General features: G+C 53.2%; 4 protein-coding genes across 4 annotated transcripts; 2 read left to right on the forward strand and 2 right to left on the reverse strand.

The window, feature by feature from the left end:
• Positions 1-446: 446 nt before the first annotated feature.
• Positions 447-1,230, reverse strand: SAICODRAFT_224364 (uncharacterized protein). The gene is made up of 3 exons (XM_019166575.1): positions 961-1,230; positions 806-904; positions 447-747 (listed from the first exon to the last, which is right to left on the reverse strand). Exons 1-3 carry the CDS (start codon positions 1,171-1,173, stop codon positions 601-603), a joined length of 459 nt encoding a protein of 152 aa, XP_019024866.1. The 5' UTR covers positions 1,174-1,230; the 3' UTR covers positions 447-600.
• Positions 1,231-1,448: 218 nt separating this feature from the next.
• On the forward strand, positions 1,449-2,658 carry SAICODRAFT_6999 (uncharacterized protein; the record flags this gene model as incomplete). The annotated part of the gene is made up of 2 exons (XM_019170525.1): positions 1,449-1,462; positions 1,530-2,658. The coding sequence occupies 2 exons, from the start codon at positions 1,449-1,451 to the stop codon at positions 2,656-2,658; spliced, it is 1,143 nt and encodes a 380-aa protein (XP_019024867.1).
• Positions 2,659-2,992: 334 nt separating this feature from the next.
• On the reverse strand, positions 2,993-6,030 carry SAICODRAFT_70880 (uncharacterized protein). Its single transcript, XM_019170622.1, has 2 exons — positions 5,885-6,030; positions 2,993-5,815 (listed from the first exon to the last, which is right to left on the reverse strand). Exon 2 carries the CDS (start codon positions 5,680-5,682, stop codon positions 3,289-3,291), a length of 2,394 nt encoding a protein of 797 aa, XP_019024868.1. The 5' UTR covers positions 5,683-5,815; positions 5,885-6,030; the 3' UTR covers positions 2,993-3,288.
• A 3,367-nt stretch (positions 6,031-9,397) lies between these two features.
• SAICODRAFT_34778 (uncharacterized protein) lies at positions 9,398-11,111 on the forward strand (the record flags this gene model as incomplete). The annotated part of the gene is made up of 4 exons (XM_019168382.1): positions 9,398-9,631; positions 9,686-10,634; positions 10,682-10,850; positions 10,904-11,111. The coding sequence occupies 4 exons, from the start codon at positions 9,398-9,400 to the stop codon at positions 11,109-11,111; spliced, it is 1,560 nt and encodes a 519-aa protein (XP_019024869.1).
• Positions 11,112-11,120: the final 9 nt, after the last annotated feature.

Raw genomic sequence — 11,120 nt, forward strand, 5'->3', positions numbered from 1 at the left:
AATGGCAGGTTACTGAAAATAAACGAATGTATTGCTTCGGTCGAAAAACCTACTCATACAAGCTAGAAAAAAGTGACTACATAGATGCCCTAGCATCAATAGTGACCTGGTTGTTATAATCGACATACCGACGTAACTCTGCATCTGACAATGCATAACCGCAGTTCATATACAAGTTGCGGATCTTGTCAGGGTGCTCATTGATTGAGTCGATTGCGCAGCGTATGTAACCCTCAGGGTCTGATCGAACTAACTCATGCTTATTGTTGCGCTTCATCCAAGCCTTCATCATACTGAAGCAGAGCTCGATTGGATTGAGGTCTGGTGAGTAAGGCGGCAAAAAATGGATTCGACATCCAGCGCGCTGAACAATGAGTTCATATACCCTTTCGTCATGATGGATACGGCAGTTTTCAAGGACAACCACGCTGTTCGGACCAGGGTAGGGGTTGAGAATTGGTAGCAGTTCATGTTCGACGAATTCGACAAATCGATCAGCATTGAAGGATCCCTGAAAGACCGATAAAGCATGCAGCCCTGTCGAGGTAAGTGCAGGCAATATGCTCCAACGTTTGGTTCAAGCAAACGGTCTCTCCTCCATCACCCTAGTACCGACTGGCGCATATCCAAATTTCCGGGTAGCAGTCCTCTCATCGACAGCAGACTCATCGAGAAAGACCAGTTGTTCTTGACTGTATTCAGCCATTGATATGGCGTGTTGCGCACGTAAAATGCCGTTCCGTTCTGCTGCCCTTAGCGTAGGGGTCTTTCGAGTATATCCAATCTTTTTGAGGTATCGACAGACATGGTACTTCGATAGTGAAGTGGCAAATTCCTGGTTCATAAACTCTGCGCAATCATCCTGGTATAGGGTAGGGTTCAGATCATACAGGGCCTTGATATGCTGTCATGCCATGCCCAGCGTTTCAGCCAAGGTCCTCGATGGGGCAGGTCACTTACCATGCCTATGCGGGAGTCAATCTGAGGCGTCCTACCACAGTGCGTGGTAGGGAGGCGCTCATGGGTGCCTTCCTCCTCGAATCTCTTGACAATCCTGTAAATGGTTCGTACCGATCGGTTGATGATCTCACTGAGTTGGTGAACATCATAGCCCTCGATGTAGTTCTCGATAACTATGGACCGTGTGCTATTGTCGCATATCTCACCGAGCATTTCGAACCGTTTGCGACCTTCCTAGGCCTTCAATGGAGTTGTTCTGTTGGTTTTACGATGAGCCTTTACGGAGCATGTGCAGCTACCTGCAGGTTGCGACAAGCATTTTGCAACCAGCTGTATCGCTAGCCGATAGTGCTAGGCCCGCTCCCAGCACATGACCCGCTCTGCACTTATAAACCCCAAGATTCTCCCGTTGATCCACCTCACCTCCAAGGATTTTCCAACAGTTCACTACACCGTCTACAACTCCTACACCTCTCTGATCCACCATCATGGACCTCAGCGAGTATGTCATCGCGGGCCCCCACCCCATCCCCCCCTCTCCCCCATCAACTAACCTCTCTCTCCCACAGATCCATCTCCCATTCCCTCTCCGACATCCGCTCCAAAAAGACCTCCCGCCACCTCTCCCAAATCGCAGCCGTCGAAAAAGAAATCGCAACCTTGACCGCCAAACACGTCGAGGTGTTCAACAAACTCGAGGATGCGCTCGAGAGGAAGGAGACGAAATCGGAATACGTCACTGTCGAGCACCCTAAGTCTGAGGCTGTTGTGAAGGCTGAGAAGGGGCTTGAGATGGGTAACCCAGTCGTTGGCGAGGGCGTGAAGAAACTCGTCGAAACCGCCCAAACCCAGACTCATGCTCAGGTTCCTCCTCGCATGGTGCAGGCTAATGAGGAGGACGAGTGGAATCAGTACAGCCCCCACACAGACTACCCCAAAGACGCAAGGCAAGATAGCCATTACTTTGAAGATGATGACTTCTTCTCTAACGTTAAACCTATCTCCAGCCACAGTCGCAGGCGTTCCTCTTCCCACGCGTACGCCGACGAGGACGAATTCTTCGATGACCTCGTTGAGAAGAGGAGCCAGAGGGTTGATTCTCCGCTTAGGTTGGGTGCGATTATGAACCACGCTCCCGCTGCGCTTCCTACTCCCCCCACCGCCACGGCTAACGCTACGGCCACAGCTGCTTCTGCAGTTCACGAGGTAAAGCCCGTGCGTCAACCCATCAACCCACCCACCCTCACCACCTTCTCCCCCCCGGCCGCTGCTCCCCCTCCCAAAAAGAAATTGTCCGAAGTCGACCACCTCCGCAAAGAAGCAGCAAGCCTAACCGCAGCACTCAAATCTCGCCGCGAACACCTCACGCACCTCCGTACGCGCTTCACCGCCTCCACCGCACGTTTAGAACGCTTGGAGAGGGATTTGACGACGATTTCGGGGAGGTGGGAGGCGGAGGAGAGGGCACGGGTCCAGGCTGAGACATTCAAACGTAAACGCTCTCACTCTTCCTCCGCCGACGAAGAAGATGAGCTCGAACACCTCGAGCGCTCGACGAAGAAATTGATCGTAGAAGTCGTGAAAGGAGCGGCATTGTTCGGATTAGGCGTCGGAGCGAGTTTGGGAGCTAGTGGGTATGCAAATGACTTTTCTTCTTTCGTATGGGATTATGTGAGTGCTAACATTTCGGGAGTATGATCGGGCGCTTTACGTAAGGCGTGAGATCGATCTGCCTTTTGGTACACTAGGGATATGGACACGAGTGGTGGAGAAGGATATGCTTTGTTTGGGATAGGGGTGTTTTCTTTATTGGGTTTTGGGTTTTCTGGGAGTATACTTAATACTGTAAATATGGGTCACACGACCCTCATGCTCTACTTGCTTTACGGCGTTACACGGAATGGAATGTTATTATTCTTGAAACAGTCTCGTACGAAATGCAACTTTCAATCGTATCCATTAGCAATGAAGAAACCCTTTGCCATTTGTCTGCTAACAACATAACGTCCCGCGTGTATCTATCCAAGCGTACAGCCGAGCGTGCTCAAAAAAAGGTTCAGAGAGAAAAAAAGGTGTAAGAAATAAAAAAAAGGAAAAGAAGGCACGTTCGGCTTCCTCCTCCGAAGTTTTTCAAGCATGCAAACTGCAAACAGCCGGTGACAAAAGTAATAATGAAAACGAAACACCCGTGCAATGAATAAAACCCATGTTAGTGCGCCCGATAAACCCCCGTACACTCACTCAACGCTCTCTCTTAGCAATTTTCTTTTTTGTTATCGTGGTCAATGACCACTTCTAGTCCATCTTCACTCTCCTCAACTTCATCCTCTATCCCCTGATCGCCGTCGCCGGTGCGCTCTCGAACGGCTTCTGCGAGGCGAGGAAACTCTCCAATTGCGATGCCTGACCATTCGTCTGCCCAAACATCGTCGGTGTCGCCGTTCCGCTGCTCGACCTCGAAGACTGCGCACTCGTCAACGGGGATGGCCCACCAAATGCACCAAACGTGATCGGAGACCCACCTCGAGGAGGAGCGGTAGTATACATATCATCACTTGCGAACACCCTCAACGGGGGGGACTGCTTCGGCGGATTCGGGGACCTCGATCGCGATTCTGGGGGTGATTGGGGTGATTGTGGGGAGAGCTCTGGTGACATGAGCCTCTGGCCGATCTGGGCGGCGGAGGGGACGGCATTGGGGGAGGTGACCTTTCCGTTCGAGTGCCAGCAGTACTTGTTGATGAAGTCGAAGTAAGAAGTGGAGTTGATCGCAGGCTTTCCAGCGTCCGCGTTAGGGCTCGCGAGGACGGGGCTGTTTGATCTGAACACCGGGCTGGTGTCACCACCCAATCTAGCATTCGCGGTCGAAGGACGCAAGAAGTCAGTGGCAGTCTGTGCCTCAGCCTGCTCAACAAGTGAGGCGGGCATAGCAGCAACCGCAGTGATCGTCCTCTCATCTTCGTCACTCCTGTCCTCAGTCGGCGACATCAATGCCGGGACAGGAGGCAAGAAGTAAGGGTTGATCGCGGATTGCTCCGGAGAAGCGATCGGGCCCCTCGGACGGAACCCAGCACTTGACCCAAGAGCAGAAGAAGCAGCCTTGATCGCCTGCGTCAAACTCGCACTGAAATCGTAGCGAGAAGAGAAGACGCCATCGCGGTCCCTTCTGACGGCAGCGACACCAGGGCTCGCAGTCTCAGCACGGTCCTTCTCGAACTGCTGCTTCTGGGTAGTGTCAACCTTGAGGACAGAGTCGAGGATCTTTCCAGGGCCGCCAGCCTTCAACACAAAATGAGGCGTATCGTCGTCGTCCTCACCCTTGTGATGGTGACCGTAGTGTCCCTCATCATCGCTATCGGCAGCGTTCTGAGAGTGAGCAAACTTTGGCTGCGAGAAGGTTGGCCTGGAGTGCGGGTAGCTTGCCCTTCTTGGCAAGGAAAACTGTGGTCGGCGTCTGAACTCAACAGAGAAGTTACGACCAGAGTTGTTGTCCCAGAACTCATGTCCTTCAACATTGTACCTCACGCAAAACAACATAGTCTTGTTCTCCAGATTCGCCAAATCATGCAAGCGAATAACGAACTTGAAGCGGTCCTGACCGTCTTCGGCTCGTGCGGCAGCATCACCAAGGTACTCGGCAGCGACCTCGGAGGTAGTCTGCCAGTTGTCGACGGTGAAGCGGACAGCGACCCACTTGTGGAAGGCGAGATTCTGAACAGCAACTTTACCGACAAGAGTCTTACGGTCAGGGCTAAGGTCAACGGACTCAACATGGACCGGCAAAGCCTTGCGATCGGCTGTATTTGGAGGAAATTGAGGAGTGGAGATGGAGTACTGAATAGGTCCGTCCTGAGCCTGACCGAGGTCGGCAGAAGCACGATCCAAAGCCTGCAGATTTGGCGGCTCCTCCGCCGTCGGCGACGTAGAAGCAGAGACAGCAGCGGGCTTTTCTGCCTTGAGGAAGTGCCGGACGTGCTCAAGCTTAGAATCGAAGTGAACCGACTTCGAGTAATTCGGCGTCGATGGCATACTCTGCGGACGACGACGGGGCGTACCACCAATCTTCAGTGATGGTCGAACAAGCTCTCCACTCTTCTTCCTGAGCATCTTGGGTGCTGGGTAAGAGTCGCTGCGGTCGTCCTCAAAATCGCTCATGACAGCAACATCGTTCGATGCTGGCATCTCCAACCGGAATTCAGGCGCAGAAGATGACTTATTATGTCCGAGTCCATTTCTGTTCACGGCACGGTGTGCCGTGGTAACCTTCTTAGGCGAGATCCCCGGCGTGTTATCATCCGTGATCGACGGCTTCCGAGGCGGCGACGCGCTTGGCGACCCGGTCTTGAACTGTGTAATCCCGCTGGCAGCATGGTGAAGTTCCATTATCTGCTTCACCTCAATCTCTTGACGAGGCATTACCTCAGGCCGGTTGTCTTCATCGTACGTTGGTGATTCTGGCTCGGCGCTGGGTGATGACGACGTGATAACGGTAGGTGTAGTCGAGATGTGTAATCGCGACGCGGCATACCTCAGGCTGGGCGCGTATTTGGTCTTTGGAATATTTGGCAAAGAAGACGTTCTCAAAGCCGGGCTTGGTCGCTTTTGGGCGAGGTAGGCGTTGGCTCGAGTTCGCTGCTCCGCGGAGATAGACGGCGAGGTAGATGACGGAGCCGCCGCGGGCTGAGAAGTGGTAGGTGACATCTTTGGAGGTGTATAAGGCATTGTAGCTGGGTATATGCTGGATTAAATGCTTGCTGTAAAGTATATATGGCAGCCGAAGCGGCGTTGAGACGACTGCTTAGGATAGGTATCGAATGCAACCAAAACAAACGCAGTGACCGAACCGGATGAACTCCTGTAGACAAGAGAGATGGTTAGCAATCTGTTATCGAGGCTGTATGCAAGCTCCGAGTGTTGTTCGTACCTCGACCAAAAAGCCGATACCGTACTCTTCACGCGTTCAAGGACAGGCGAGTGTCCAAGAGATATGGAAGGGCGATGGTGGTGGTGGTAAAGACCAGAACGAAAGTCGAGGGTATGCAGGTGCGTGGCTTTTGACGACGACACGAGACGGACCGTGCTTATGGAAGCGGTTGGGGATAGCGGGACCTCGTATGAGATGGGTTGCAGGGTTCGGATTCAGACGAGTGCAAATGAAGGACTCGCAGGGACCTCGTTGGTTGTCGCACCAATCGGTTTGAGATCGACTCCGAACTCTAATGCAAAGGCTCGAAAGCCCTACGGTTGGATCCTGTGAGGGTTGGGTTGCGGGAGGGTGTAGCTACAGCGGGCAGTATAATTATGGGCACAGCTACGCACAAGCAGGTCACCCCAGCCAACAATGCGCGGACCGGGCAATCGACAGGCGTGCGCCCACACCACAGCTAAGGGGGCTTGCCGCTAAGTCCACGATAACACCAGGCGCCGCATCTTAATACTGCTGCTTCCAATTCAGCCTGAAGACTGCGCCAGGCTTCTGAGGTGAGCCGTAAACGCAAGTCTGCGGGGGTGGAGTTTCCCGTCTTTTCTCTACAATTTTTGCGGCGCTTTTGTTGGGGACTTCAATTGCTGTTCTCCCTCACGCGCGCAGGGCCCTCGGCACTCCAACTTTTCCAGTATGAAAGGCACCACCTCCTGGAATCCTACACTTGAAACGTCAAGACCTCCAACGCGACGGTGATCGCAGATCGAGGATCTGGCTGCGTGTACACCTCATGTTGCAGCAATTGGGAACGAAGCATTGTTAGTGGGCGAGTAGTGCAAGCTGGTGCGCCACACTAGTGTGCAGTGATCAAATTCCGTGAGGACATCAACACCATTGAACTGACTAATGGCCTGGGGTATGGGGTTGCTCCAGTCCGACTAACGGAGCTACTTACCGCGGAGCTCAGGCTGTCATGAAGTGATCGTCGTCTTTGAGCTCGGTGTCCTGCTTCGAGGAAGTTCTACGAGTTCGAGGGCTGTCTAGTGTAGAGTGATTATCGAGAAATGTACGTCTCTGTCAAACAATTGTTATTGCCCACAGCTGTCTGGAACGCTTATGTAAGTCAACTGTGAGCCCACGCGCTTCACCCGCTGTCTCCACCGTGCATCCTCCATCCATATTCTTCCTCGACCTCATCGACGATTTGACACCCGTCAACAGCCCTCCCGTCTATCATTGCCTTTCTCACCCCACTCAGCTTAGCTAACCAGTCCCAATCTAGGTCAACCTCCGTCCCGTCCCAGGAAAAAAGTTCGTGGTGGCCTTTACGTCAGCAATGCTCCGCGCCAACCTCTGTCTGGGTTAAGGTTTGGCTGCGCGTATGCATGCGCCACGGCTCATTCGCCACATCACGGCACGACCGGTTTACCCGGAGACCTGGCGCGTCTCAGCAGGCCGATGCGAGGGACGTGAGAGCACAAAGCACAATGAAGCCAGCTCGACGCGTCCGTGGGACGCCCGGTGGCGAGTTCTAAGTTGAATAAGGTCTCGGAAAAATCTGGTGTGGGAACATTTGTGCGGCCGCTGGTTGGTGCCTTTGTTGGGACATTGGCAGGTCGGAGCGAGGAAAAGCACCGAGGTGTAACCTGTCAACCGCACGCGACATCTACTACGGCCCGCGATTAACAAGTTATGCCTTCCCATGCCATTCATCGGGCGTGTCCCTTCTCCCTTTTCTTGTTTTGATATGTTTTATGGAACATGAACTTAAGCTTCCCCTCCTTTGAGCACAACCCTTGGCATCGGCCTTCCTCACTCGAAATTGGCGACGCTGAGCCTCACCTGCACACCTTACGATAACCTTGAAACCGCCTGGTGTCGCTCGGTTCGGCTGCCATACCGTCGTGGTCCGCTTTCTCTGCACGTACCCGGCCGAAAGCGTACGCGCATATCCAACCTCGCGATCACGAATCGGCAGCCTACCGTCCGCTGCACCAATCATGCGGTCTCCTCGCGATAAGGACGTGTCGGACGGCATAAAAGTGGTGGTGTTAGAGAATATCTATACTGATGTCAATACCGGGGTTGAGGGATTTATCGATCTGCCATCATCATATGGTACGGTCACGACGTGGATGTCGGTGGAGAGGGGTATGATGCGTTTGCGTGTACGTGCGACGGGGAAAGCGGCTCGCCAAGGCCCCGATTGCAGGATGGATCTTGTGACCCCCATGGGGAGCAGGGTGTGGGGTGTGGAGGGGATGAGCATCAATCAATATTGGTTCGTCATTTATCGGTGTCAGGGTTCAAGTTGCGACGTGTCACTTGATGTTGTCAAGTTGTGGGCCGCCTCCTGATTTACGGTTATATGTACAACGTGTACGGCCGTTTTGTGTGCGTGTCCAACATACACGAGTTTCGAAGGTCTGTGCGTTGAACCAATCACGGCGCTTTCCGACTAAATAGAGTTCGTTGGGGACGGCTGACAGCCTGAATGACTGTTTGAACTCATATTCCTCCGTCGAATTTAAGGGTCTACTTACGAAGCTTTGTTGAGCTCTTTGTTCGAATTTGAAGAACCCGACGTAGCCGACCCCACGGGGATTTCGCATGAATGTTGGGGACAAGCTGATTCCGATCTGTAACGACGGCCTTGCACGGCGCAAGTACATCCCATCGGTGTAGCCCGTTGCGATGGTCTCGTGAGCTCAGCACCGAGTATATCGGATACAGAGATGCTGGAATGAGGTGGGGAAGGGACTGTCACGCTGGTTACACTTCGGTACGGGGAAGACTTTCGCACGGACGAGTCACGATGGGTGCACCCGCGTGTGGAGGTAAGGTGATGGCGGCGAATGGTGGTTGAGGACAGTCATGCACGTTATGAAGCCGTCGGAAATGTTGCCATGTTGCTTGTGTTATGAGTGACAGGCATCATGAATCTAACGGTCATCATAATGATATCCGAAAGCGGCGAACAGAAAGACGTCATGACTTTGAATCTGTCATCAAACAGCTGCTGGCAACTGATGACTGTACAAACACCTTTTGATCTATCGCCAACCGATCTTATTTGCATTACGGCTACACTGCGTTGGGCGGCCCAATTCTCATGCCTCGTCGGCTTGTGATACCCGCAGAACCCCGCAGATGGTCCCATCTGGGGTGCGTACGGTCTAGCCAGACTGAACTCCCTCCAAAGAGCTGACCGGCAGACACGGAAACAACCAACAACAACGACGACGATTATCAGCATTCATTCGCTGTACCGCTATGCACAATGAGCGTCCTTTCTTGTCTTTTGCGCATCGCCTTCTTTCCCCTCCGACTCTCTCTCTATATTGCCCTTGGCGTCCCGTCCTTCTTCCTTCGCCTCACGCTCATGCTTTTCTTCGTTACAATCAGCCTTTGCATCGACCTTTCTTTCAAGCTTCTTCTCTTCTGCATGCCTACGTCTGTGTTGTCCTTTGTAATCGTGCTTCTGATAAGGTGTTGAGTTGTGTCGTGTTGGAGATGGAGTATGGTAGGTTCTTGTTGGAGGGGATGAAGAGGGAGTGGGTGGATTACTATACGAGGAAGAAGCTGGCGGGGGCGCCGGAGGAGGGGGAGCCGCGTTTTGAGGGGCATTCATTCGAGGGGACTTTGAGTACACAGTCATCTTGTACCTTTGCGGAGCGTCTTGAGGCTTCTCGTCCGAACTCGTCTTCGTCAAAGCAGCATACACGCCAGATAGAGGTTGTTAACACGGTACGGGCTTTTGTCGAAGGCATCACAGATGTGTTACTGATGAAGTTCCTACAGAGCCGTCCTTCCCCACTGTCATCCTCACCACCACTCCCCGCGTCCGATTCCTTCGCTCTTCCGGATAGTCTTGACGTTCCTCGTCACCGCTTTGCTCCTCGTTCCCGCTCTCGTCGACCTCCTTTCGATCGTCACGCGAGTATGCCCGATCTTCACCCTGTCTTCACCGCTGAATTCGACGCGGATGACGAAGAGGAGGATGAACGGAGTGACGTGACCGAGCTTGAACTGGACTCCAATCTGAGACCTGGTGACATCCTCATCACTTCAAGCACTTGTGTAGCCGCGCGTCGGGAGGTTACTTGTGTCGTCGTCCAGGCTAAGGGGCTTGTTAATGCAGCACCAACCACGCCGACGGATATACTCTATGGCGACGATGTCTCGGAGGCCTCAGAGGACTCCATGAAGGTTATTGTGGAGAGGGGGCAGTCCGACGATTATGCAAGGATCCAAGAGGCTGTTGATGCTGCCGAACGCCGCGAGTTGACTTTTCTCGATTGTATGCAGGAAGATCAGGAAGCTTACACTATCACGTTCGGGTCTGACGCGTCGATGGCTGGCGATAGCTACTCCGCACCTTCCCCAGTCAAACCTTACAACGTTGACGCCGAGCCGGAGATTGCGGTCGACTGCGATTCTTCCTTTCATACTGCGGAGGACACGTCTTCAATCTGTCCCCAGCCTTCTGATTGCGCTGTACCCTTCGAGAAAAACGACATGCCATTGCCGAGTCCGCACAATCCTCCTACCACGGATGAGCCCAGTGAGAAAAGTTCCGGCTTGAGTGTTGTGTTCCCGGAGTATTCTGCGCTTGAAGCTACTGAGATGACCGAAGGCGGGAAGAGGCAGAAGGGTGTTGATAGGGTCGTGAGTTGGTTCCGCACCCCAGGCCAAGTCATGCAATGTGGGATGGTAGAGGAGCCAGTGGCAAGTCCAGAAGTTGAAACAGGCAGGTTGGAAAGCATCTGACAGATAGGCCGAGCTAACAAAATACAGGAAACGAAGTGGAAGCGCCTCGCTCCTCTGATGATCCGAGTTCGCAGCCACCCCGTCTTCCGAGTCACTTCCGGGAGAAGGCCATGCAGCTGAAACCCCTCGAGCTCGTTCGATTGACGCAGCAGAGGACGTTCGATGATCTTTTCAGGAATGAAGTAAACAAAACAGGGTGAATGGTGTATTCCCGTCGAAACCGACTCAGGCTGACGATTCTTTTCACAGTGTTGACCGTCGAAAGTCCCTCTCCCCACTTACGTCTCGTGTTCGCCATGGCCTTGTCACCCCTATCACTCCCGTTTCGTCTACAATTCTCGATGAACAGCATGGAAAGGTTAGGGAGGAGGTGGTGTCGCCTACGGGTTCTGATGAGACGATGGAGTCGTTTGGCGAGGAGAGGAGGAGGGAGATGCTTGAGAGGGCGTTTCTGTGAGGGTTGCTA

This window comes from Saitoella complicata, assembly GCF_001661265.1.
Source record: "Saitoella complicata NRRL Y-17804 unplaced genomic scaffold SAICOscaffold_9, whole genome shotgun sequence".
Taxonomy (NCBI): domain Eukaryota; kingdom Fungi; phylum Ascomycota; class Saitoellomycetes; order Saitoellales; family Saitoellaceae; genus Saitoella; species Saitoella complicata.

Excerpts from the sequence above, each read along its gene's own strand:
- SAICODRAFT_224364 (XM_019166575.1), bottom strand. The coding sequence starts at position 1,173 with ATGCTCGGTGAGATATGCGACAATAGCACACGGTCCATAGTTATCGAG. Across the intron at positions 905-960 it reads TTGACTCCCGCATAGGCATG|CATATCAAGGCCCTGTATGA; the intron begins GTAAGTGACCTG and ends ATGGCATGACAG. Across the intron at positions 748-805 it reads CTTCACTATCGAAGTACCAT|CAGAACGGAACGGCATTTTA; the intron begins GTCTGTCGATAC and ends CGCTAAGGGCAG.
- SAICODRAFT_70880 (XM_019170622.1), bottom strand. The coding sequence starts at position 5,682 with ATGCCTTATACACCTCCAAAGATGTCACCTACCACTTCTCAGCCCGCG.